Below are 26,631 nucleotides of genomic sequence, written 5' to 3' on the forward strand. Positions count from 1 at the left end.
ACGCTCAGACTGCCCTGTTGTACACCCCACCTCCCGGCCCTCAGGGCTGGAGGGCGTGTGGTTTGGCCTCAGATGCCAGTGTCTCCTGGCCCTGGGAAGGCGGCCGCAGAAGCTTTGCTCATCTCTGGGGCTCAGGCCACGCCCAGAGCTTTCCATCTCTCCTCAGCGCTGGCGTCCGCTGGGGACTCTCTTCCTGGACTCCGATTCCACCCCTCAAGCCCCCCTGGCTCCCTGCTCTGAACACATGGCTCTGGTGGCCAGGGCGGTGGCTGGCCAGGCCCTGGTCAGCGCTTCTGGAGATGTAAGTGCAGCCTTGGCCGACCCCCCCCGGGGGAGTGTGGGTCTGGGCCCTCCTGGCTAGGTATGGGCTGGCACGCGCCCTGCGGCAGCTTCGGTGACTGAGATGAGTGCACGTGTGACAGTGGAGTCACATACGGTGGCTCCAGCTCCTGGCCCTGGGCTGGCCCCGTGGAAGGGTCTCCGGCAGCCGCTGTGTCTTGGGGACGAAGACCCATCCTCGGGGCCAGCCTCCCTGTGGCCTCTGCATTCCAGGCCCCTGCGGGCTTTAGCAAAGGCTGTGCATCAACGGGCCAAGCCGAGTGCCCTTAGAAGTGAAGGGGGATGTTGCTTCCAGGTCCCAGGACCGCTGGGTGCGACCTCTAGGGGAGTGCAGCTCCCTGACCGCCTAGTGCCAATGAGGCCGGCTGCCCTCCCCTTGTCCATCTGCGGCCACCGTGCAGCCGGCCCCCCTGGGGGCGGTCGGGAGTCAAAGCGCCCGCCTCCTAGCCACGCCCTGTGTGCTCAGGGCCTCTGCCTCCCCCCCCCCCCCCCCCCCCGCCCACCCCCCCGCTGTGTGACCTGGCGTGGTGCAGACCCTCGTTGGGACTGATTTCCTGGTCTGTCCCCAGACAGTTTTACTAGGTCAGGTGAAAAGGCGAGTCCCCGTGGAACTAGGCAGGAGCTCGGAGGCCTGGCTTCACGGCACAGCCACGGGGGTTTACAACCGCTGAGGCCAGCCGCCCACGCCCGCCCCCACGCCCCCCGCCTCCACGGGAGAAGAAGTCAGCCAGGCCAGTGCCAGGGAAGTCACCAAGGCCATGGGGGAGAAGGCCCGCTCGAAGGGCGGCAGCAGGAAGTCCCCGTGGGAGGGAGGAGGGGGGCCCCGGGAGGGGCCCTGCTGGGCAGAGGCCCTGCCATCTGGCTGGCCCACCCCGAGCTGCCCCGTGTCTGGCCTGGTCTCGGCAGGGGTTGGGCAGCTTCCAGATTTGTTTTCATTTTCAATTCCCTTTATTGCTCAAACCACATCAGGGCCACAGAAAACAAATCGTTATCCTCAGCCGACCTCAGATTCCTGGCCTCAATTGTTTGCCGTTTGCTAATTTTAGCTTCTGATCATTTCCACCCTCGTCCTCCCCCCAAAGGGAGACACACACCAAGAATAGCGCCAGGAAGGGGGGCGGCGGTGTCTATGGCCAGAGTTCCCACAGCCATCTGGCCGGGAGTGGGGGCGGCCCGGGGCCTGCCGCAGGGACCCCCAGGCCCTCTCAGCGGGGACCCTACACCTTTGGGGCACGGACCTGAGGAAGAGAAGGAGGACTCTTCTGTTTCTCCTTTTAAGCAGAAGCCAGGCTGTTTCTGGGAACGCTCCCACTCCCCCATGGCCCTGCCTGGCTCTCGGACCCCTGGAGGCTGCAACTCCCCAGCCTCCCAGCCTCCAGGGCCAAGGAGACGTGGAGAGTCTGGGGTCCAACATGGCTCTTGGCTCAGCCAGGCCCGCTCCCCACCCAGTGCCCAGGGCCCCAGCCCGGCCTGCAGGCCACCACCCTGGCCTCAAGAGGGCGGGCCCGTAGCCACTGACCAAAGCCCAGCCTGGGGCGTGGAGAGCGGGCCTCAGGGACCGGGGGAGGGGTAAGGTCCAGCGAGCAGGGTGGCCTCCGGGCCAGGCCTGCTGGACAAGAGAGCAGAGCCTGCGAGCAGCACCCCCCAGCCCCACTGCCCTCCGTTCTCTGCAGGGGATGTTGGACACCCCCTAACATGTCAGAGCGCCCCCATTCGGAAACTGAAGTCTAACGTGTTTCAGGCTAGAGTAGCGCCGAGTAACGTGGAATAAAGACAGTCGAAGCCCGAAGCACGCCACACACACCCCCCACCGGTGACCACGGAGCTGGGGAGGGTCCCCCGCCTGCCCCTGCACCCACCCACCGTCAGAGCCGCGTCGCGGGGAGCAGGCAGCTCCCAGGACACAGCCACCTGACTCCTGACATGGGTACCTGATGTGCTCCTCTCTCCTTGGAACTGTGGGCGCGGTCTCAATCGGGGCTGCCTGGCCCAGGTTCCGGTCCTGAACATGGCCTCGTTGTTGCCTGCCCTGGATGACGGCCCACCTCTGTGTCCTCGGGCTCTCTGGGCTCCTTTACCTGGATCCTTCCATTTTCTTACCTTTGCTCTCTTGTCATCCATTTATTTGTCTTTAGCTCATTTTCTATGAGACTTTCTCAGTGTTCTCTTGCAACCCTGAGTTGAGATTTGAGTCTCTGCCGTATCCCCCTGCTGTGTCCTTGCTTTCAGACTCAGTTTCTGGGTCTCCTCTCTTTAAGGAGCATCCTGTTCTTGCTTCACAGACACCACATCTTACCTCTGAGCATGAATGACAGCTCTGGAAGTTTCATCTCCCCCCCTCTGCATCCCCTGGGCTGCTTTTTTCCGCTGGCCTGTTTGGCGCTCTGGCCCGCCCACCCACGTCAGAGGCTCTTCTCAGATGTCTGATGGTCGGTGGTGACTCGGAGGGCTACCCAGAAGCTGGGAGCTGCCTGGGGGTGTACCTGCCACAGCCCTGGGAGGGAAAGCCCCTTCCCGTCACAGGCGCCACTGCTGCCTCGGGCTGCGTTGTCCAGCCCGCCAGCCAGGGCCCTCCTTTTGTTTTTGTCTAGAGATGTTATCCAGGAAGGACAGCCAGAGCCCCAGCCAGCAGTCTTCTCAGGGCAAACAAGAAGGCAGCTGTGTGGGGAGAGGAGAGGGCTTCCCCAGAGGGTGGTGATCGCATGACTCTGCTGGTCCTGCAATGTTGGAACTCACTCCGGGCTGGGAGGACTCACCTAGGCAGGGGGGACTGGCTCCGGGTGGGGAGGACGTGCCCTGAGCAAGCATGAAAAGCAGAGTGGATATAGCCCCCTCTATCATGAAAATGCACCTAGTAGTTCATCCAGAATTCATTGGCCAGAATCAGTTTTCAAGGCCCATCATAGCTGCAAGGGAGTCGGGCAGGAAGCATTTTAACCTGGTGCATTGCTGCTGCAAAAGCTAAACCCGTGTTGTCTGGAAAGAGAAGACTCTAAAATACAAAAAAAACAAAACAAAAAGAAAAAGAAGACCCGGACAGTGGGTGCTGGGCCAGTGGGCCCTTAGCTGTTTCTGCCACAGTCACCAGGCAGCTCCTACACGTTTGTCCTTGGAATGGGCAAGTGTTGAGCAGGGAAGTGTCTGGCTGGCAAAGGTGGCCACTGTGTGAGCCAGTGCTAACACTACCGAGGAACCTCGGAAATCACTTACTTTCACCAGCATTTACTTTTTTACCCAAGTGGCACTGTACTAGCCCTTTGCAGTATCTAAGAAGTATTGACTTATTGGTCAGAAATAAGCCACATGGTCACTGCTGTCATGATCACAAAATGTGAGTGCAATGGGTTTTCTGTAATTCACTATTTGAACTATAGCTGTGAGCTCTCTTTAGGCTTCTCTTGGCTGGGACAGGTTCCCAGACTTTCCTTGTTTCCCCTGACCTTGACAGTTGTGAGGGATGGTAGCCAGGGATTGTGTAGAATGTCCCTCAATTTACATTTGTCTGGTGTTTGTCTTGGGGTGAGACTGGGTTTATGGCTTTGGGGGGAAACTACCGCAGAGGTGAAGTGCTCTTCTCATCACTTCATATCAGTAGGAGAGTGGTACCCACGTGACTTACTGCTGATATTTATTTTGTTGCTCAAACGTTCCAGCCTTGGGCAGGGACTGGGTCAGGTTAGCTCCTGTGTCCCTTGGACCTGCCCCCCTCATGTTGGCTTCTGTGCACTTCCTCACTTTCTGGCCTCACAAGCTGCTTCAGGCTCGTCTTGTGTGTTTCCCGCTCTAGTCCTAGGATGAGCCATTCCTCCACAGATCCCTGTTTCCTTTTACTGGAAAGTGGTATTTAGAAACCAAGATCTGGGTGCTGTGGTGCTCCTTGCTCCCAGGGTGTTGCTGCTTCTAGCCCTTCCTGGTGGACAGAGCCAGGAAACATGGATGAGTCCTAGCCTTTATACCATTACTCATTTATCTCTCTGTGTGCACTCAGGTCTACGCATGGGTTCACACCATCTCATGAGTTCATGACGTCTCAGACCCCAGGGCAACCCCCCAGGAAGGGCTCACTGGCCTCCCCCTGGTTCAGCTATAACCACCCTCTCCAACAGCAAGACACAGGCTCCCACCACCCACCGTGCATTCACCTGTTTGTTCAGCCTCAGCATACGTGTGAAGCATTTCGGGGATTGTCTACCCTGGATTCTCTCGTGAGAAGCTAGAGCTGTGTTCAAGTGCAGTTCCTCCTGTCGGCTCCTTGTCCCTGCCCAACCCACCACCCCCAGAGGCCATGCCATGTGTTTGTAATAGGGCCAGAGTCTGCTGTCCCAGTCTGCCTTCCATCCTGGGATCCCCAGCCGCCTTTACAGACTAAACATTTGCAAATATTCAAGCGCATTCATGGTGAAGTACAGTCTATGATGGGTTTTGACAAATGCAGAGAGTCTGGTATCCACCATCCCAGCACCAGGCACAACAGTTCCATCGCCCTAAAAATGCCCCTGTGTGGTCAACCACTTCCCAATCCTTCAACCCCTAGAACCCCTGATGCGTGTTCTGTCCTTAGTTTTACCTTTGGCAGAAGGTCATATGAATAGTCATACAAGGTATAGATTTTGGGGTCTAGCTTTTTCGACTTAGCAAGATGCATTTAAGATGCATCCGTTTGTGTGTGCATGAATCAGTGGTTCCTTTCTTTTTATGGTTGAATTGTGCTCCATTGTTTGGATGCAGCTCGTGTTCATCCAGTCACCTGCAGAAAATGCTGACTTCCAGTGTTGGCCGATTGTGAATAAAAGGGTCTTTCCCGTGGTGAATGCCTAGGAGTGGGATTGCTGCCTTGTCTAGTGAGTCTGTGTTTTAACTTCATGAGAAACTGTCAAACCGTCTTATAAAATGACTGTCCCACATTGCATTGTCACCAGCAGCAAATGAGAGTTCCAGCTACTCCACCAGCGTTTAGCACGGTCAGTTTTTTGGATTCTAGCCGTTCTCACTTGTGTGTAGTGCCATTTCGTGGTTTTACTTGCATTTCCTTGATGGCAAATGATATTGAGCGCTTTTCACATGGTGTTTGCCATCTATACATCTTCTTCAGTTGAGTTTGGGTCTTTTGTTCAGTGTTACAATCAAATGTTCACTTATTGTTGAGATTTAAGAGTTCTTTATATATTTTGGATACGAGTTCCCTTTGCTTTTGATCAGCCTCACGTGAAGAACATTTTTATCAAGTAAATAAACCTGGATCTTTAATTTTGGATTCCAAACTCATGTCCTTGCCTTTCTGGGGTGTTTGAGAAAATCTCTGATGAGATAGCCTGAAAGGCCTGAAATGTCCCTCCCAGGCTGTCAGCAGCTGCCAGGGCTAGTGTGCAGCAGATCACAGATTCCCAGGCAGGGGATGCTCCCCCCAAGACTGCAGGCAAGGGGGCCGGGGCCTTGACCGAGTTGCTCCTCTCAGCTCGGGGGAAGATGCTCGCAACTTCTCTTTGGAGGCAGTTAGTGATGTGGCCATCAAACAGAGAGGAAAGAAGTGGAAACATCCGCGTCTGTTCTTTGGGTTCAGCTCACGAGTCGCTCAGGGCATTCAATCACTTGGAGAAAGTCCCTTGTGGGTAGCAGTCCGGGATCTGGAAGCTTTTGGGGTGGGAGCCGATATGCCTCTCCCTGCATTTCCCTTTAGGGGAAACATGGGGTTGTGAGTCAGTCGTGTGTGTGTGTGTGTGTGTGTGTGTGTGTGTGTGTGACACACAGAGACACAGAGCCAGACTCCAGAGCCCTTTTCTGGAGTGGCTGCTGGCCACCTGCTGGCAGAAACCATTGGTATTTTATTATTGCTGTTTGAAAGGGGACCTTGGGAACGGAAATTTTCCAATGTGTTTTGTAACCCTTAGCAAGCGCAGGGAAAACACCTTTCTGAAATTCCTGGCATGTGGTCCTTTTGACCTTTGCAGGCATGTGCGCCCGTGCGTGTAAATGAGCGCTGCTCCCTCAGCAGAGGCCAGGGGTGCTGGCTTCCATGGAAGCAGGCCCAGTCAGCTGAGCTGGAGTTTGGTGGGACTGTTATTCTGTAACAGAAGTCTGTAATATCTGTATACGTATATAGATACGTATGGACATGTATGTATACGTCACTGGTGTATTGCATTCTTTCTGACTGCAAAAAGCAGTGCAGTTGAAAACTATAGGAATTCAGAAAGGACGTGTGTGAGTCCCGTCTTCCCTAGATCACCCAAGATAACCGTGCGTCCTTCCTGCAGTTACACCTCTGCAGCACGTGCATCTCCTACGTGCACAGGACAGTGGGGCTCAGCCGCTCAGTGGTCTGTGTTCCTGGTTGGCCCGTGGGAATGGAACTGCGTGTAAGTGGACCCCTGCCTGTGGTTTGCGAGAACATCAGAGAGACAGCCGGCCGGCTCCATGCTCACCCGCCCCACCCAACACGTGAAACCTGGTTCCGGTGACCTTGGGGGCGACTCCAAGGAGCACCATCTCGGGGTCCCGGGGGAAGGGGGCAGCTTTCACTGGCCCTCCCTAGGCATTAGTCCCCTGCGGACCTGTAGAGGAAGGGGTCGCTCCAGCCCTGAGGTTTCTGGGGGCACTGCAGGGGTGGGGATTTCAGAATGGCTTCTGCTTTCCTTCCTGGCCCGTGTCCCCAGGGTCAGCTCCCTTGGACACCTGCTCCAGGCTGGGCCGGAGGAAGGCATAGGGACAGGTGGAGGGCCCGCAGGATGTGAGGAGAAGGGCAGGCCCTAGCCAGGCCTGTGACAGGGGAGGGGCCGGCCTTTGTCCCCTGATCTGGAAGGCCCCCGAGAGTGCTGTTCTCCCCCGTCAGAGTGGGCAGCGTGGACCTCTTCAGGTGGGGAGAGGGCTGGGCGGTGGGGCGGTGGGTGGCCCCCCTGCGCCGTGTGTGCAGCCCGGGATGCGCGGAACAGCACCCGGGTTTGCTGCAGGGCAAGGCCTCCGGCCTACTGCTCCAGCGTCTGCTCTCCGCAAACAAAATTGGGTATAAACTGCTCCAAGTGGCCAAGGCTAGCCGGGCATTGGTGGGTCTGGTGACCTGGGCTGCTGAGGGTGGGGCCCGGGAGCTTTCCTGGGCTCTTTCCTGGGTGTCTGGGGTAGGTCCTCTGCATCTTCAACTGTTGTAGCAAAAGTAGGTCAGTGACTGAGGGTTTTTTTTTGCATCAGCTCCCTCAAAAACCAAAGGCATTTTAGACTATAGTATAATGGCTTATTCATTTTTATTCTGATTTATTTGCTTTATGAAGTCAACTCTGAAAAGTCTATTGTTTGGCTCTGTTTTGTTTGAGCCTCGTGACTCTTTTCCCTGAGGGAAACAGGGCCTGCTTCTTGCACCTGGAACAGGCCAGGTGTAGGTGCCGGGCCTGGAGGCGGGGTGCCGGGCTCTGGTTTTGAGGATGCTGCCTCTGGGCGCCCAGTCCTTGCAGACAGGCCAGCCTCTCAGGAGAGAGCTGCCTGGCGCTTCGCACACGTTGGGTGCAGGCAGGGACACCCCTGCCCAGGCTGGGGGGCTGCTGGCTCCTCCCTGGGGAGCCGAGGGGGGCCTTGTGGCGTGAGTGGGGAGGGTGGTCTCGGTGGGGCAGGTGCTGGCCTCTGGGCCCCGTCTGGGTGATGGGCCAGTGGCCTCCAGGGTTCCTCTCCTGCTCTCACCTGGGACGTTGTGGCCGAGGTCAGCATGGGCAGCTGGCCACAGCCAAGCCCGGTCCACGGTGGGAAAGAGGAAAGCTGGACGCGGGCCAGCCACGCCTTGTGTGAGCTGGGGGAGGTCACTCTGACTTTCGACCTCAGTCCCCATCTCTGAGATGGTCCGTCCTGACCCCTGCCTGCGTCTTGGGGTGGGTGTGGTCCCAAGTAGCGCACCTTGAGCGTACACGCCTGTGCGCTGTGGGGTCCCTGCCAGCCAGGCCCACCGGGAGGCACAGCGGGGAGGAACTGAGGGCTGGGGGAGGGGGCCCAGGAAGAGGAAGTGGGGCCAGAGTGGTTGCACAGGCTGTGTGGAGAAGCGGGTGAGAGCAGGGCGCTGCTGTGCCTGTGGTGAATGGCACAGGAAGGGGGTCGCGTGGCCCACCGGACCAGGCCCTCTCCCAGGGGCCCCGGCTGACCTTGAAGAGTTGGCTTCTTTGGGGCTGGGGTGGCCAGGTTGGCCAGGGGCTTGGCCTGCGGTCTGGCTCTGGAGTGAGTCTCCTCAGACCTCTCCATGCGGCCGCCAGGGACTGTGCCACCCCCGACGTCCCAGTCCCGCAAGGTCCCAGAGGCTTTTCCGCGCTGTGCCCGCTCCCTCCGCCCCGCGCACGCCCTGCCCTCATCCTGGCTTTTTTTGGTCCGAGAGGAAACCCTTTCCCAGAAGCCTGAACAGGACCCCCAGTTTCTACCTCTTCACCGAGCCCCGGCAGAGGACACCGATTCTCCTGCCTGGAACTTGGGGTCTGCGTCCTGACAGTGGGGTGAATTCGCCTGGGTTGCAAGGGGAGGAAGGGTGGCAGCCGGCGCCTGCCCCGTCCACCTGGGCTGGTTCCAAAGGGTCAGTCAGTCGTGGGAGGGTGGACAGAGCGACTTTTATGACAGGAGCCTGGGGGACCTCCAGCGCATGATTACAGCCCTGGGTCTGCTGCTGTTAGAATGCGTCGCCGCGGTCTTTTAAGTCAGACCAGGTCTGTCAAACTCTTTATCAGGGAATGCCTTCCAACCCCATTTGCAGTGGGACCAGGGGCTCTGGAGCCCTGGAGTCCTGCCCTAGGAACTCCTTCTAGAAAAGCAGATTGGACTTAATTGCTGTTCCTGAGTTTCTCATGCTCTCAGGCCCACCCTCCTGCCAGGTTCTAAGGGGAGCCCTTGGACTGGTATCTGTGGCGGTGGGATTTGGGATGTGCTGTGGAAACAGCCTGGCCAGGAATGCGAGCGTTGTTCATTTAACACCCGCTTTTCAATTTGTGTTATTTGTGGCTACCATTTCCTAGTTTGCTACAGATTTCTGTTTTTAATTTTTTGAATAGGTAAATACACTATGTGTTTCAAAATCCGGGGGTTTAAGTCGTCTCCCAAGGAAAATTCTCCAAGTCCTCCTTGCCCTCTGTGTGCTCAGCTCTCTGCCCCCACCATCCTCGGCTCCAGGTTCTCAGATGCCCGCCCAGAGCACCTCTGCAGACATAGGCAGACGCGCATGGGTGTGCACGCAGTACTCAGCCTCCTGACCGCACGTTCTGCTCGGGACCTTGCTTTTCTCACTCAGCGCTGTCCCTCAGAGACCTTTCCGTCTCAGTTCAGAACGTGTTCCACTCCTTCTTCACAGGATTCTGTCTTACGGGTGTCTGTTAAATTTATGTAACGGGCCCTGGAAGGGCATGAATTGTTTTGAGGCCTTTGGTGCACCGCGTAGTCAGGCACACATCCCATCTTGTACGTGTGCAGGTGTGTCTGTAGGATAGCTCCCCCAAGTTGTGAGTTCAGAGGATACACACGTCTGTCATTTGGATAGTTATTGCCACGTTGGCCTCCATAGAGATTGTGGCAGTTTGTACTTCCATCAGCAAAGTGTGGGAGTACCTGTTCCCACCGTCTCAGCATCCTGATAGGTGAAAAGTCAGGTGTCTCTGGGGGTTCATTTATATTTGTCTCCTGATGGGTGATGTTGAGCATCTTTTCAGATGTTCAGGAGTCATTGTACCTCCTGTTTATGAACTGTCAGCCACAGCCCTTGCCTATTTTTCTGTTATTATGTTTTCCTTTTAATTTCTGTGAACTCTTCCTGTATTGGAGATTAGCCCTTTGTAACAAGAGCTGCAGATATATTTTTCTCAGTTTATTTTTTGCCTTTCCTTGTGACTTTGTCCGTGGAGACATATTTTATACTTTGTTGTCAAATTTATCAATCTTTTCACTTATGGGTTTTAGACTTTGATTCATAGAAAGAACTTCTATCTTAGCATTTTAAAGGAATGTTCTCAGGTTTTCCCCTAGAACATCTGTGGTTTCACTTTTCCCATTTAAATCTTTGACCCATTCAGAACTTAGCCTGGTTTAAGGTGTGAAGCATGGACCGGTTGTTACCTAGTTGTCCTAAGACATTTTTGGACACTGCCCCTCTGCCTTGCCTTAGGTGTCACTGCTTTCTGCTACACAGTTCCTATGATCTTAGAATCTGGTCCAGGCATTTCCGCTGTGCTCCACTGCCGGTCAGCGGCTTGTGCAACGGCATGTTGTATCTGGTGGTCCAGTCCCCCCACTTCATTCTTCTTCTTCAGCATTTTTCTGGCTGTTTCTATTTGTTTATTTTTCTGAATGAATTTTAGGATCAAGTTATCCTATTCCAAAACAAAGCAAGGCAAAGCAACAACCAAAAAAGTCTACTATTTAGAATACACCTGCATCCATTGTACAAACATGGAGACACACACATCTGCAGAAGGCGGATTTTCTCGTTTAACCCGTGCCCCCAGGCTGTGTGTAGCAGTCTCCAGCCAGGTGCCGCCTCCCTTCATGTCCTGCCAGCCCTGGCATGTGCGAGAGTACACAGGAGCGTGTGATGAGCCACACGCGTGCACCACAGCAGCGGTGGAGGAGAGCACCCAGGGCAGGGGCAAGGCCAGGGCCAGGCTGTTTCAGCGGAGATGAGTACTGGCTGGTATCTGGCCGGGGACGCTCCCAGGAGCCCCAGCAGCGAGAACAGCATATCTGCTCTGAGCACCTGTGTGTTCTCCCAGTTACCATGCGATGCGGCCATGACAAAGGAGTAGGCGCGCAGGAGTCTGGGAGGGGCAGGCGCTGCCCCCTGCAGGGGCTGCTTCCATGCAGAAATCGCCTCTTCTGCTGCCTGCTGAGTCCTGGGGTGAGGGGGACCCCACTGAGTGGCAGCTCTCTTTCCTGGGCCTCACCTCCCTCACCTGTACAATGGTGGGTAAGAGCTTGCAGCCTGGACTTCCCAGGAGATGGGGCATCTGTGTGTCAGCTCCATGTGGGTCTGTAAACCACCAGCAGAGTAGCCGAATGGCCTCCTAAAGAAAATAGGAAAGTCAGCCTACCCCTCAGAGGACAGGCCTTTCTGCTGACCCCAAGGCTGCCAGCTTGGCTTTCCTTAGAGGCTGGCGGTTGATCGGCCCCAGTGGTTGGCCATCTGCCGAGATGCCTCAGAGTGGGAGGGAGAGCGGGCATCCCAGGAGTGAAGAACGTGGCCATTTTGAGGTTGGGAGCTGGAAGCAGCCCTATGCTGGCGACCACAGATTGGAGCTATCTATTGATGAATGACAGGCCTCTTGCTAGCAGCGAGTAGCTGGGGCCTGGGAGCCCGGGAGCAGCTGTTTCTCTGTGGAGGCCTCTCCCCGTGCCACCCTCTGACTCTCTGGACCAGCCCTGCCTCTCACCATCACCCCCCCAGACACACACCTGCACGGATGCCTTGTGCTCACTGAGTTCTGCGCTTGCAGGCCTGGGTACCCCTGCACCATCTGCTTTTCTGTCCCGGAGCCCCTGGTCAGAGATGCCTCTCCTCCCTTCTGCCTTCCACGGAGGGAAGCTCAGCCAGGCTTCCCCGAGCCCGGGCCAGTAGAGCCCGGCACTCACTGCCCAGAAGGGGCCCTGTTCTGCAGATGCTGCTCTGGTCCTGGCTCAGGGCACACACACACACACCCCAACTCCCCGCCCCTGACTGCCCACCAGAGGCTCACAGACAGCAAAGAGCCACGATGGTCTTTTTTGTAGGTGCTGTTGGAGCCAGCACCTCCCTTCACCCTGTGGAGGCTGGCAGTTTGGCCAAGGCTGGATGGGGCGAGGGAGGTCACGGGGAACACGCCCTTGACGGAGGGCGAGCAGGAGGCGGTCTGAGCCGGAGCATGCGCACTAGTGAGCCCAGCTGCACCTGCGGGGGGCGGGCCTGGGGCGGGGCCAAGGGGGAGTGGCTCCGCGAGGAGCCTCTTGTGGCTTCTCGGAGAGAACATACTGTTCCCGCCCAGGCCTGCGGCTTGGGTAAGAGTGTGGGACGCCCTGTTCCCTGATAAGATGAGGCAACTGCTCTCAGCCGCCTCGCAGGGTGCCAGGGAACATTTATGTAACCCCCGCCCTGCGTGCCCCCGGCCCGCCCCCACGACCCGCTACCTGCGTGCTCCCGCCCCCAACTATCCACCTCCCGCCACTGTCTACCCCCAGGCCGGGCCCCCCAGCTCCTCCCCACACTGCGCCCCCAACGGCCAGCACCACCAGGTCCTCGGCCTGCCCCCACCGTTACCCACACCCCTCAGTCCTGGCTCCTTGCGGCCTAGCACCCGCTGGCGGGTTCCCACCCTCCAGCCCCTGGGTCCCCAGGGCCGCCCACAGTGACCCTGGCCCTCCCTCCTCCCTGTGCATCCAGCCCCCTTCCTCCTTCCCTCACTAGGCCCTCTCGCCATCTTGTCCCACTGCCCCCTCCGCCCACACACCTGCCGCCCTCCTGGCTTCTGAAGGGGGTGGGGCGGGCAGAGCGACCTGAAGTGCGCCCACCCCAGGCTTGGGCTCCAGGGAGGCTGCAGGAGGCCTGGGCTTCCTTCAGGGGTCTGGGGTCTGGGTCCGGTCTCCCTTCCAGAGGGCCAGGGTCCCTTGTGCGCTGGGCCTAGCGCCCTCCGGTGGCAGCCCCGCGGTACCGCTGCTGTCTGCCGGTCACATCCCAGGAGGAGGCAGGTGCGGAACTGGAGCCTGGCCAGGAGGAGGCTCGGCTTTGTTTGGTGCACGGGTGCACGCCCCGCCGGTCCCGGACCTGCTGGCCCCTGCCCCGCTCTGGGTGCAACCACCCCTCCCCTAGCTCAGCTCAGCCACGTGCCACCTGGGGTCAGTCCCTGAGCGGCAGTGGCGGTTTTCAAAGTGAGGCCCAGAGACACCTGCAGGTACTCCAGACCCTTCCAGGGGGCGATAAGGTCAGAACTATTTTCATAACAATAGCATTATTTGTCCTTTATTTTCTCAAAAGAATACAGTGGAATGTTCCAGAGGCTGCGTGATGTGTGATGACATCATCCCTCTGACCGCTACTGGAATGTGTGCTTGAGTTTAAATGTTTTTGTTTTAATTTCTGTGATAAATGTCAATGGACATAACCCAGGTGAACAAAAGCTCCCCGGGTTCCTTACTAAAAGGGTGAGCAGTGCTGCTGTGGAGGTCTCTTGGTCTCTGTCCCCTTGTACAGGCTGCCTTTGCCCCCTCCGTTCACAGTTCTCCCGCTGCTCCTGGTCAGCCTCCCGGGTGCCGCTTGAATGTCACCACCCAGAGGCCAGCCAAGCGAGACCCGGTGCTGCTCCTCGCCAGCCTGAATCATAACTTCTGAATGGTTTATCTGTCTGTCTGTGGACCAGCTTATTGGCCACCGGGAACGGGCTGACAGAAGAATAGAGGACGGGCCAGGGAGAGCCCTGTCTATCGACATCACACCCACGTTCCCAGGGCTGGGCATTGCTTTTGTGCTCCATAAAAGTGTCGTACTGCTGATGCCCCAGTAGGCCAAGGGCTGCGTGCCGGCCGAGTAGCGATGCTGGCCTTTCCCCACCTTCTGCCACCAGGCTGCCTGGCACCAACATCCCATCCTGTTGGATGCTGCCTTTCGCTGCCACCCTGGGGTCATGCATCCCATCTCTAATTATATACATCTAACATGCCTCCTGGGGTTGCAGCAGCAGGACCCTGAAAAGGACAAGCCTCCCAGTGAGGACACAGGGTTTATCAGGAAGCAAGGCTGAGTGTGGCTTTGGGTTGGTTATGTGCCCAGCACCCCCAACCCCTGCCCCTCCCGGCAGGCCCAAATCTGAGGAGACCTAGTTGACAAGAATAATAGATAAGAGCAAAAATAACATCTCGGGAGTAAGCACTGGGCCTGTACCAGGCACAGTGCCAAGAGCTGGTTGTGTGCAACCCTGTAGAATCCCCACATGGACCCCACTGTGAGGATGGGGCACTGTGTTTATTTCCTGTGGGTTTTGTAACCAATTAACCACAAACTGGGTGGCTTAGAACAACAGAAGTATGCTCTCTCACTGTTCTGGAGCGCAGAAGTGTGAAGTCAAAGTGTTGGCAGCGTTAGTTCCCTCTCCCAGTGTCTGGTGGCTGCCCCAGACTCCGAGTCCCCTGGCTTATGGGTACATCACTCCCTGGAGTCCTTTCCCCTTTTCTTCTAATGTTTGTGATCTCATCTCATGATCCCTACCTTAATTGTATCTGCAAAGACCTTTTTCCCAAATAAGGTCACATTGACAGGTTCCAGGGGTCAGGACTTGGACGTATCTTTGGTGGGGCCACTATTTACCCCCCCTGCAGGCAGTGAGGCCTTTGTCTGAGGCCACGCATCAGTACACCGTGGAGAGAGGAGCTGAGCCTCATCTGTTGGACCTGGTGCACCAAAGTCTTGAGTGCAGTGCCGGTCACGTGAAAGGACACCACTGTATTCCGTGCTGGACCTTTCCAAGCACTTAAATGATAACTGTGCACTGTGAATCTCCTAGGTTGGGATTAGTGTGCGGCATCTCTGAAACTTTGTATTGATTCTTTCCCCCCCCAGAACCGATTAACAGTTTTAAAATTCTAATTTGTCTTTAAATATGGTTTGGTGTTGGGCTAGATATTTAAAAAATTATTTTTCAGCATTCCTTTTTATTGTTATCAAAAACATAAATGCATATGATTTGTTTAAACGACACATAACACAAAAGAGTTTGCAGCAGCAAAAAAATCCTCTTCCCAATCCAGCCTTATTCTCTAGAGATCAATACTGCTCTGATTTTAGTTGTCTTGGTGGTTACTGCCATAAATAAAAGTGTATGATTTTATTACTGTTTCTCATTTTATCAACTTTAGATGCCATCCGTTATCTCCCTACCCTGAAATTTAAGGAATTACCTCATTCCTACCTCTCCCCCACCTCCTCCTGAATTGATGGTTATATGATTGTTTTTAATTCGTTTGTTGATTATCCTTATAGCTTTTAACCTCATTTAGAGATTTCCTTTGACTGCACATGTGTGTATTCCTACCTTTCCCTTAAACCCACATTCTCTCCTGGGGCCACGAATCAGTGGTATGGGCTTTGTCTATAAGTTGGATTCTAAACACTGACAAATAGTGCTAGGGTTCACATGATCACGACTGTGTGAAGATTGCTTCCGTATGCCAGGGCCTGTGTTGGGAACTGCATTCCCTTCTGCCACCTCATGGGGTTGTTGTGAAGGATAAATAATACACAAAAAGCCCCTAAAACAGTGTTTGGCTCGGAGCTCTTCCTTCATTGCTTATAATCATGTGGCATTTTAGTTTGCTTCTAATTTAGACAATTTTCTTACATGTCTTCTATTTTTCCTGGAGTTACTAATTGCCTCTCTTTTTTCTCTTTAACCAAAGAACAGTATGTGCCTTGCCCGTGTCCTGAAATGTATTCAGCCTCTTGATCATACTCTATGGTACATGGAACTCCCTTTCTTCTTGTAACCCTCCCTCTGTGATTCCTGGCCCACAGCTCCAGTGGCCCACCAAGTCTCCCTCACTCTTGTCCTGGGATGACCCTTCATTGTTCACTTATCTCCCTGGCTTCTCAGTTTTTTCTTATTTTTGCTAGAGTGTGCAAGGTAAACTTGGGAGGCTGTGTTTCTCTGTCATCTAGCAGCTAGTGTAACTTACTAGAAGTCTGGTGTGTGTCCCAGCCTTGTTCCCTCCTGGGCCTCCTGCTTCTCCCCTTTCTCTCCAGTAAGTTTTGGGATCTCCTCTTCTTACCTAGTGTTCTGACACTGCAGATATTCTCACAGCATGAGCCTTTACTCACTCCCCCGGCCCACCTCTGTGCTAATAAACCTTTCCATGTTAGTTTCCTGTCTCCTTTTTTTACTCTGACAGATACTGTTCTATTGTTTCTTTGGTAATTTCCTCTTCTCCATTTTTTTTGTTCTTTTCCTCAGCGTCTTCTGTTAGTTAGATGTTGTACCCACAGGATTGATTCCCTGTGACGCTGAACTTCTAGCTCTTACTGTTAGTAACAGATGGGAAGTGATGGTTTGCTCTCTTGCTTGATTGTGAAACCACCCTGCCCCACCCTGCCCGCCCCCCACCCCATAACAGAAAATCAATAAGGAGAGCAAACAGCCACACACAGCTCTCAGCTTCAGCATTGCTAGGAGACAGAGAACACTGCAGCATTCACATATTTTCTAGAGCTGTTTTTTTGTTCTTTTTTTCTGGGATATTTCCTTGAGTATGTTTCCAGCTTTTCTATGGAATTTTCGTTTGGGCAGCAATACTCCCAACTTCTAAACACTATTTTTTGTTCTCTGAACTTTCTTTTTATCCTGTTTGCTTTATGCATAAAATTTTATCTGAAATTTCTTTGAGAATGCTGATTAGAATTTTTAGCTTAATATTCTCTTCTGTTTCCCGGCTTTACTCTTTTTTCCTCTGGAGTCAGTGGTTTTGTTGCTCTTGGCCTTTCCCTTTCATGCCACTGGTTTTCCTTGGATGTCTGGCCATCTTTGGGTGTCTGTTTATATTTAAGGTTGATGGGCTCATTTGGAGTGGGCGGTGTAGATTTCCTCTGCTGAGCACTGGTGGACCAGCTTCAAGGGCTGGCTCTCAGCTTCAGGGCCAGAGTCCGGGAGGGAGGGGGAGAAACGGGGCAGGAAAGTGTACTGTGTGGCCACCTCCAGTGCCAGAGGGCTGCATTCTGGGGTGCTAGAACCCCCTGCTGGTTCTCCCCGTGCAATTGATGTCTTTTGTGTGTGTGCGTGGTTCAGAGTTTGCCTGGGTAAAGGCTGGCCTGCCCCTTGCCCTGAGCAGGGGATGGGAGGGAGGGGCGAGGTCCTGACTGTAGCCAGCCTTCCTTACCTCCCTCTTCTAGGTGTCACCCCGCAGTCTCCTCCTCTGCTGCCTGTTGGCCATGTTGGAACATCTCTGAGAGAAGGAGCAGCAGACTCTAGTTGGAGCCTGTTGTGGTAAACAGACATACCGGTCATAGACTCTCAGGCCCTGGAAATAGTCCATCCTGACCCATTCATGTTACAGATGAGGAGACTGTGGACCGTCTGAATGGTGGCTGGGCGCTGGCGTCAGCAAATTGTCTGCAGGCCCTGCAGGGCTTGGGGGCTCTGGAGTAGGGCTCCTGGTGGGGCCAGGGTGCTGTGGCCAAACTTGCAGGCCTGCGAGCTCTCCCTGACCCCCTCCACCCTCTCCTCCTAGCTCCCCTTCTTAGAGCCCAGGGACCGGCCTGTGCTCCCCGCCACCGCCTAGGGACAGCTGACCCTGCAGAGGTGCTGCGTGGCACGCCGTGCCGGGTACTTGAGGGGGCCGCAGCACCTGGCATGCTGCCATTTCCTCCCGGGAGATGTCTGCTTACATCCACCCTGCGGACAGGAGGGCGCTGGCGCCCACACCTGTACCCTGAAGGATTCGTCGCCGAGGCTGGCGGAGACGGGGCACCGAGGGAGGTGTGCAGGGAGGGAGGGGCAGGCTTGGGGTGTGGGCTGTGACTGACCGTCCCTCTGCCGTGTCGCCCACAGGGGAGCGCCCCTTCGCCTGCAGCTGGCAGGACTGCAACAAGAAGTTTGCGCGCTCTGACGAGCTGGCGCGGCACTACCGCACGCACACGGGCGAGAAGAAGTTCAGCTGCCCCATCTGCGACAAGCGCTTCATGCGCAGCGACCACCTGACCAAGCACGCGCGCCGCCACGCCAACTTCCACCCGGGGATGCTGCAGCGGCGCGGCGGGGGCTCGCGGACCGGCTCGCTCAGCGACTACAGCCGCTCGGACGCCAGCAGCCCCACCATCAGCCCGGCCAGCTCGCCCTGAGCGCCTGCGGCGGGGCGGGGTGGGGCGGGGCCTGCTGCAAGCCACGCCCCATCCTTACCACGCCCTCCCTAGGCCCCGCCCAGCCCCACGGCCCCTCCTCCTTACCACAGCCATGAGCAGATGCTCTCACTTCCTCCCGTGATTCCGTGTCGTTTCCTTTTGTAATCAGAAGAGAGAGAACTTTATGAAGTCAATGACAACAAAAAAACGATTTTCTTCACCTCAGGTGTCAAATTTGTAAAAAAACAACGAAAAAATTCCAAAAAACACCATCCACGATTGCACAAGAGACATACCCACGAAGGTGATTCAGCGGTGTTGAACCCCCCCTTTCTCAGGGATGGACATGTTCCACGAGGTCAGTGAGGACACCCCCTTCCTGCCGCCTTACTCTGTACATAGATTTGCACTCTGGAATTTCCTTTTAGGTTTGGGCACACATTGGGGGCAAAGCAGTGCAGGTGGAGCTCAGCGCAGGCGGCGGATAGGCCGGTTGGTTAGTTTGGAGCCGTGGTCACCGACCTTGTGCTTCCAGGGCAGACCCCTAAGCAGGGCCCGCGGCTCCCTCTTCCTGCCCCCTGCCCAGCTTCAGCCTCGCCCCAGCTGGCAGTGGGCTCAGAATGCAGACGGCTCAGAGGGACACCTTAAGCCGTGATGGGTAAGGGGAGCACTCCCCAGGGAGACTGTAGGGGTCCTCGCCTCCGGGACCCTGCCCAGGTCCCCCTCGGAGCGCTGGAAGCAGAGATGCAAACCCGTGTGGGGCAGCCGGCCGCACCATCTGATGTCCACATGGCCAGGGCCCCCGCCCGCTGCTGTGTCCCCGCAGAAGGCCCCAGGACCTTCCACTATTACACCACGTTCTCTGACTGGCCTCCTACAAGGGTGTCCGAAGGTGTCATTGGTGCGTCCAGTTCCCACGTTCTCCCCGACCGGCCCTGCTCTTGGGATGCCTTTGTTTGACACGATGGGTAAAGCGGGGCCACCCGGCCAGACGCTCTGTGTATGTGGCTTGCTGTGGCGACGCTCGGCACTTCACAGAGACTGTTCCGTAGCAAGAGACCGGAACATTGTGACTTGGAACTTTGTGGGGTGGCGAGGTTGATGTCATGGGAAATGCAGTCGGAGAACGTGCATTCTCTTTCCTCCCTGGGGAGCACCGGACGGAAGTTGTGGGAAACGCTTTTTTCAGACCCACCGTGTCCCCAGCTCAGAATTAGCGAACCCTCAGCTTCTCCATGAGCCCTGTGTCCCCTGGACTCCTCCCTTCCCCTCCTCCTTTTCCCCTCCTACCTGGGAGGCCCCGGCCCACCCCCGGCCTGTGGGGCGCTAGGGTGCAGGGCCCCCACCGCCAGCCTTCCCGTGCTGACAGGGGCGGGCAGAGAGCCGGGGACGTCTCTCCCGGAGCTCTGACCTGGGCAGGTGGGTCAGGCCGGGCTCCAGCGCACTCCTCAGCGGAGAGCTGAAGCCACCACCTGCCCAGTCACCTCCCTTCCCTTCCTCCAGGGAGTCGGGGCCTGTAAATACAAGTCCCCAGGACAGTGTGTGTGAGTGTGTGTGTGTGTTGGGGCAGGGGGTGTGGGTTTGGGAAGGACTTGGGGTATCTTGCAGAGACCTCTGTTCATTGCGATGAGGAGGAATGATCCTTGGGACCTCAGAGGGCCGTAGAGGGGCTTCCCTGAGCCCAGAGTGCCTTGGTTGTGGTCATCCTGCTTCCACCCCCAGCCCATCACGGCAAGGGATGCAGCACAGAGGAACCCCGGAGACCCAGGCCCAGCTGGTGCTCGTAGCCCCTGGGCGGCTCCAGAGCAGATGGGCACCCTCTGTCCCTAGCAGCCAGGGGCAGGCTGTCTGCAGCGCTCCGGGTGCCCATTTCTAACTCTGCTGTGTGTCAGCTGGGATCAGCCAGTGGTGTGGTGGTGGCTTCTGAGTAGCATGGTAGCTCCCGAGCTGGGCGGGAGCATTGCTTCTTGCTATGGGTGGGAACCAGGCGGGAATGGCGGGTGAGGGGGGTGGCCCCACCCTGGCTCTCTTTGGGCTGTGTGACAGCCCTGCTCGCGTTTGGTCCAGGAGAGAGAACAGGACGTGCTGGCCACCTGGATGGAGCTGCGCCCTGAGCACCTGGGGTGAGAGCTCTTCACGCCCGGTTCCAAAGTGAGGCCCGGAAGGGCCCTCGGAGGTCCCTCCCAAAGTTGTTTCTGGGTGGGGCAGAGAAAGCCACACTCCGAATACACTTCATGTCTCAGGAACTCACATTCCAGGTTCAGGAATTTTATTCCAAAGTCCTTTGGTGTGCTCGCCATGCACGGGTCCCTGAAGGCAGGGAGAAGGAGCCGCGTGCCCCGAGGGGCCAGGCTTCTTGTGACCTGCCTGCAGCATGGTGGAGGAAGAAGGGTTTCCGGCCCCCCTGCTCTCTGCGTATAGGAAGGGGGCAAAAGGACTCTAAACCCAGTCATCTTGGAATAAAAGAAGAGTGGTTTGTTTTAGAGGCGGGGTGGGGGGTTGGGGGAGGGAGAGCGGGCGTTTGCTGTTTCCAAAGAGAGCACTTAATTTAATGTTTCCTCTAAGTGACCCAGGGCTGTTCCGTCTGATAGATGGAAGGGTGACATTGCCTTAAAACAGAAATATGCAGGCGTTGGCTATTTTTGGCAGGTGAGTGTGTCTTCGTTCCCAAAGTAGTTGTCGTCTAATGGCAGGGTGCGATCCGTCTGAAGTGGGCCTGGCCGGGAGGCGGGCCACTGCTCTTCTGCCTCAGGGCACCTGGAGGGAACTCCCGCCCGGCAGCCCCAAGCACTCGGCCTGGGGTTCCAGCCAGCAGGCAACCTGACTCATCGGGGGCTAAAATTCATCTCACTTGAAGGGTGGGAGAAATCCATGAATCTCAGGCTAAGTTCGAATGGGCTCTTGCTAGCATCTCATCATCACGACACGTGGAGCGCATGTGGAAGAGAAGAGGGTGGCAGGCCCCGAAAGGCCGCACTCGCTCAGACCCCCCCCCCCCCGGAAAGCAGTTACACGGTGGGTGACCCTGCTGAACAGCCTGCATTTTTTTCTAAGATGTAGAATGTCTTCCCGGCCTAGGTCTGTTTCAGGGTCTTTCATTTTTCTGGTTTATGGCCATGCTTGCTGGCTTCAGTGTGACTGAGGAACCCTCAGGACTCCTAGAAACAGTAGTGAAAACTCAAACCTTTCTTTTGTGGCCGACTCCAGTGCTTGCAAGGCCAAGGGGGCAGAGATCGCAAAACAAAGGTTGCCTGAGTGAAGGGAGAGTTCCCCTCCAAAAAGGCCTACAAGTGACCCTGGACTCAACCAGGGGGCTGGTGTTCAGCCCATGTTCCAAACAAGGAAGCCCTCTTTGCGTCAGCCATATTAGGGTTATCAGCTCCCCATACACCTACCCTATTCTACAGCCATCGGGAAAAACGCAGCCCCTTCCACAAAGGGCCCTGGGGTCCTCTCCTGTTGGGTGCTATGTAGGAATGGCCAGTGATGCCCTTGATGGGAATGTGGTCCTGGAGGTGCCCTACCTACATCCTGCTGCACCCCACCCACGGCACTCGGGGTGCACGACGACCCCCCTTTATTCTGAGGCCACGCATCCGGGCAGGTGCAGGATTCGCCAGGGTGCAGCCTCCAGGTGCAAACTTCAGCAGCACTGGGGTCCCCAGACCTCCCCATGCCCTGGGTCACAGTTCAGACCAGGGAAGGTGATTTGGAGGTGGGGACAGACAGCTGGGCCACGGGTGGCCCCCAGCCCTCTTTTGGGAACACGCAGACAGGGCTGGTGGCTTTCTGGGTTCCAAGTGAAGTGCGGCAGAAGCGGGGTCTCCAAGTCTCCTCCCCCCCAGCCCAGTGTCTCCAGAAGACTGGCCGCTTTTCTTGCCAGAAGCAGGTGCTAAGGTGGCTGCCAGCATCAAAGCACGCCCCAGGGACTCGCCCCTAGAGCTCAGCAAACGAGAGGGCCACCGAACAGGGAAGCGTGATCTGAGCAATAGCGTCCCATCATTTCTCAATTCCCAGTTTCGGCTGTGTTTACAAGGCTACCTGATGTTTTTGACTTCTGACAGCTTTCACTTTTTTTTTAAACCCTTTTTCCAAAGTCATTTAAAGACTGAGTGCTGGAAGGTTTGAAGGGCCTGATATATCCGTCACGTTGCAGCCAGTAAGAAATGCTTTGCAGGTCACCCACATCTTTCTGTCCAAAGATTCCACGTGCGATTCTGGTGACCGTATTTTCCAAAGCTAAAATCAAGGGTGTGGGCTGACACTTCTGAATTCAGGATCACCCTGGGAAAAGCCAGGTCCTGTAACTGATGTTCCCGATTTCTGAGGCTGAGTTTCAAAGGTTTGTTCCAGACACATCCCAGAGAATTTTGTACCAGAATTCGGATGCACAATTCAGCTTACTACTGATGAATGCCTGAACACCGTTTAGGGAGAGGCCCTTCCCCCACCTGCTACTCTGTCTCTCATCAGTTAGAAGAGTTGGATTTGGTGGGAGGCGTGAGCCCGGGGCCACACTTGGTTTCTACTGACCCCCATCGAGGTATTGGACTTGCAGTGTTCCCCTGACCCCACCCAGCCTCTCCCCTTCTCATGCAGCTTTAAAACCTTACTCCTTTTATTTAAAGATGAACAGGATGGGAGAAAGTGGCTTCCCCTGCCCCGCGCATCATGCATTCCCTGTGGGGGACACAGGATGCATGGGGGGCGGCAGGGCCGCATAAGCAGCTTTCTCTCAGGGCTCGGGACGTCTTCCTAGTGACATGGCGACAGGCTGCTGCACGTGCTCGTTTGGAAACCAAGCTGAATGCCTGCCCGGCAACCACAGGTCTGGGTGAAGGCCGTCTCTCCCACGCAACCCAGGGACGCCTGTCCCAGGCCAGACTCCTCCCTCCGCAGCCTGCCTCCCATGGAGCAGGGGGCCACTTCCCAGTGTGGCTCAGACACCCGGGGGGAGGCGTCCATTCCTGGGTCAGGGTGCCTGTCTGGGTGTGTGGGTGGGAGGCTTTGCTCCCTCGCCTCACCTTGGAGAGTCCCTTGTGCCAAGTGCCGAGGACCCTGAGGGCTGGAGGCTTCGCTCTCCCGAGCAGCTGTGGGTTGTCGGGCGCGGGCCGCTGTGGCTCCCACGGGGCCGGGAATTGCTGTGTGCGTGGGCTGGGTGCACGCCGGGTCTCTGCCGCCCCCGGACTCTGCACAAAGGGCCCCTCCTCCACCCAAAGCCATTGATGGAGCTTCTCTGGAATTGTTTGCCAAAATCCCAAGGTAGAATCCAAGGGTCCAAGACCATTTCCATCGAGCACATGTTTTCCTTTTCCATAGGAACTTTTGTTGTTGTTGTTTTTAACCAGCACCACACCATGCTTCCGAAGGCCATGTTTCGTCTTTCCTGGATCACTACAGTGAAGTATTACAGTTGTACAGTTCCCAATCTGGCCTTGGCTTGCTCGGATAAAACTTTGTATGTATTTTGTAAGGCATAGATTCTATATTGTAATGATGTCCTATGCAAAAAGAAAAAAATTAACTAAATTGTAAATTTTATTGTTTTAACGTGTATGCATGTTTAGTGACGTTTACATTTTGAAATAAAATTTATGATTCATTATTTTATTTGCCAGAGCTGGTCCTTTGATGGGCATGCCTTGGAGAGGCTCTGGGAGGGGAGGGAACTGAAATGACCCAGCTCAAGCAGTTGGATGTAGTTGGCTGAGGGGCGGACACCAGCCTGGAACTGGCAGGCCTTAACACGGGGAGAGGGAGAAGGCTTTGCAGGGGGTGAGTGCTCTTCTGGCCATCTACTCCCCCGGGGCCCTCGGCTCATCACATTCCCCCTCCCACCCCACAGAAAGCTCAGCCTCAATCCCCAGGAGCGCTGAAAAGAAAGGCAGGTTCCCGTGCAGGGCGTAGCGCTTGTCCAGAAAATGCCCTATATACAGCTCACCTAGGTCCCCCAGGTCAGCCTTAGAGACCGACCCCGAACTGCTCTGCCACGGGGGCCAGCCTGGCACTGTGGAGACAGGGCCAGGGGTCCCCGGGATCTGGGGGGAGGGACAGCATCTGTTGATGCCAGAGCCCACTTAAATCTCCCGTGGTCATGAACCGCCCCAGCCGCTCTCCGAAGCAGGGCCTGTCCGAGACGGGCAGGGCAGGGAGAGGGCCTGGACCACGGCTGTGCTTCCGCCTCATGGTCACAGCCCCACCAGGCACAGACCCAGGACTGTGATTCTTATCACCTCTTCTTCATACGTAGGCTACATGAAAACCATGAAGAAACGTAAAATGGCAACAACGGAAGGCCTTGCAGTGGACGAAAGATGCTTTTTCCTAAAGCTCCATCCACACCGGCAGGCGTTTCCTGATGAGAGCTTGTTTTCTGCGTTACAGACAAGGAGGAGGGGTGGGAAGGGAATGGCCCCCGGCACACACTGAACTGTCAGGGAAACAAGCACCCGTTTTCAAACAAAAGTCTTCTGGTGCCGAGACGTGTGGAGCCAGCCCGGTCTTGGTGGGAGCGTGTTCCCAGGACGGCCGTGATTGCGCCTTCTTGGAGATGGTTCCTGGTTGCTCAGAACTCCCCGGACAGCAGCACGCGAGACGGAGCCACATCCATAAATAATTGTGTGCTGAGAGCCCACAAGCTTCAAAAACATTGATGGGAAAGAGCAGCCATCAGTCCTGATGTCACAGCAAAGGTTTGAAAGAGGTCGAGGGCTCTGCTGGGGTTCCTTTCCAAAAGATGGGGGTGGTGCCTGGCGTTCAGGAAGCCTCCATTTCAGGAACCTGGGATCCCTAGAGACCCAGAGAGGCCCCCAGTGGTGTAGAAGGAAGAAAATAAACAATAGGTTTTCCCGGTGCTTGAAAAGCAGATTTACTCGTGCGTGTCCACAAACAGAGCACGTAAGCAGTGTGGGGGAGGGTCTGTGGGGACAGGACCTCAGCCCTGGGCAGTGACCAGGTGTCAGATTAAAAGGTCAAACTGAAGGCAGTTAGGTGCAGCGCTGAGGGCGTGGGGGGAGTTTGCACAGAGGCGTGGGGTGCACTAGGCGATGTATTGGTTAACAGAATTCAAAACAGCCAGCAGGCCAGCAGGATGACAGCAAGTCCCTGACCAGAGCTGACAGTGGGCATGTGCTGCTCCCGGCTGGGACAGACCCATCTCACTGAATAAGGGGGAGACCCTGCCGGGCCAGCCTGGCCTGCTTCAGGTCTCTGGTGGTGGGGATGACCAGAGAGCTGCCTTTGAGCAGGGAGTGGGGTGGCATCTGGTGCAGGGTGTGTCCTCCCGGAGGGCAGAGGCTGGCTGAGCATTTCCCATCGCCTGGCACTGGCCCGCAGGCCGTGAGCGCCCCGCTGCGGGGGGCGGGGAGGGGGGCGGCAGGGATCTGCATTCTGCAGGGGAGCCTGATCAGGAGGCAAAGGGAGGGCTGCAGTATTTTTCAGGGGGAAATCCGAAACTATCTCCCCATGGCCTTGGCAGTCCTGTTGGGGTTTGGGCTGGCCTTCGGTGAGCTGGGCTCGCAGCAGAGGGCCTTGAGTAACAGGTTAGACTGTGTAACTTATTCTGGGGACGTGGGTGGCTCAGTGCCCCGAGTCAAGCCCCCTCTATCCTATGATAAACTTTCAGCCGTTAGCACCACTCCGAAGGCTTTCCAAGTGGAAAGCATCTTGACCCAGTGACAGCACCCGGCTGCAGCCTCATGGAACAGACAACCCGCAGCAGCGGCCCCAGGACCGGCAGGTGTTGATGGAGATGGTGCCGGAAGCACAGGGCCCTAGTTAGTTTCACGTCGTGGTCACCCTCATTCACGGGAGAGAGAGGCCCAGAGAAGCGGTGCTCTGGGCTTAGCTTGTAGCCCCTGCCCCCATCACAGTGTCTTCCATTCCCAGCATCAACAGTGGGGCAACGAGTTATTTATGAATTCCACAGGAGTCCTGGGTGAGTACCAACAATAAATACCAATATGATTTGCATAATCAACAGGCTTCCCCTTGGACCTCCTAGGAAGTGTTGTCAACACACGCACCAGTCACACAAGGGCTACTGCTTAGTGATCCATTACTCCTTCGGGAAAATAGGTACTGAGCTCGGGCCCTGATGAGCGGAAGCCACTCCCCTCACTTGTCCTGCTCTTTCTAACCATAAGCACATTCCAGAGAGTTAACTGTGTGGACCCAGCCTGGAGGATGGCTCATCCAGGGCTCCGCAGCTCTCTCCCAGCCACAGTCTGGGGAATTTCTTATGTGAACCTTCCACTCTGGGAACACAGCTGCTAGTGTGTGGCCTTTGACTGCAGTGGAAGTGCAACCCCCAAATTCTCGGCGGTGGGGTACACGGGCTGGGGAGGCACACACAGCAAACGTCGGCCATGATGAGCCCTCACTGGGGTGGGGGTCGAAACTCACACTTCCATTACATATATTCTTATGAATGCAGCAAATATTAAATAATAATAAATAATAATAATTAAATAATAAATAAAAATAAATAATAAAAAAGTTAA

General features: G+C 56.0%; 1 protein-coding gene across 1 annotated transcript in view; it reads left to right on the forward strand.

The window, feature by feature from the left end:
* KLF13 (KLF transcription factor 13) overlaps window positions 1–23,696 on the forward strand; it is a 45,582-nt gene extending 21,886 nt beyond the window's left edge. Inside the window, exon 2 of the mRNA XM_061179760.1 lies at window positions 17,841–23,696. Coding sequence (XP_061035743.1) covers window positions 17,841–18,130 — 290 coding nt within the window. The 3' untranslated portion in view covers window positions 18,131–23,696. The remainder of the gene's footprint in view (window positions 1–17,840) is intronic.
* Window positions 23,697–26,631: the final 2,935 nt, after the last annotated feature.

Source organism: Eubalaena glacialis, chromosome 2, assembly GCF_028564815.1.
Source record: "Eubalaena glacialis isolate mEubGla1 chromosome 2, mEubGla1.1.hap2.+ XY, whole genome shotgun sequence".
Classification (NCBI taxonomy): domain Eukaryota; kingdom Metazoa; phylum Chordata; class Mammalia; order Artiodactyla; family Balaenidae; genus Eubalaena; species Eubalaena glacialis.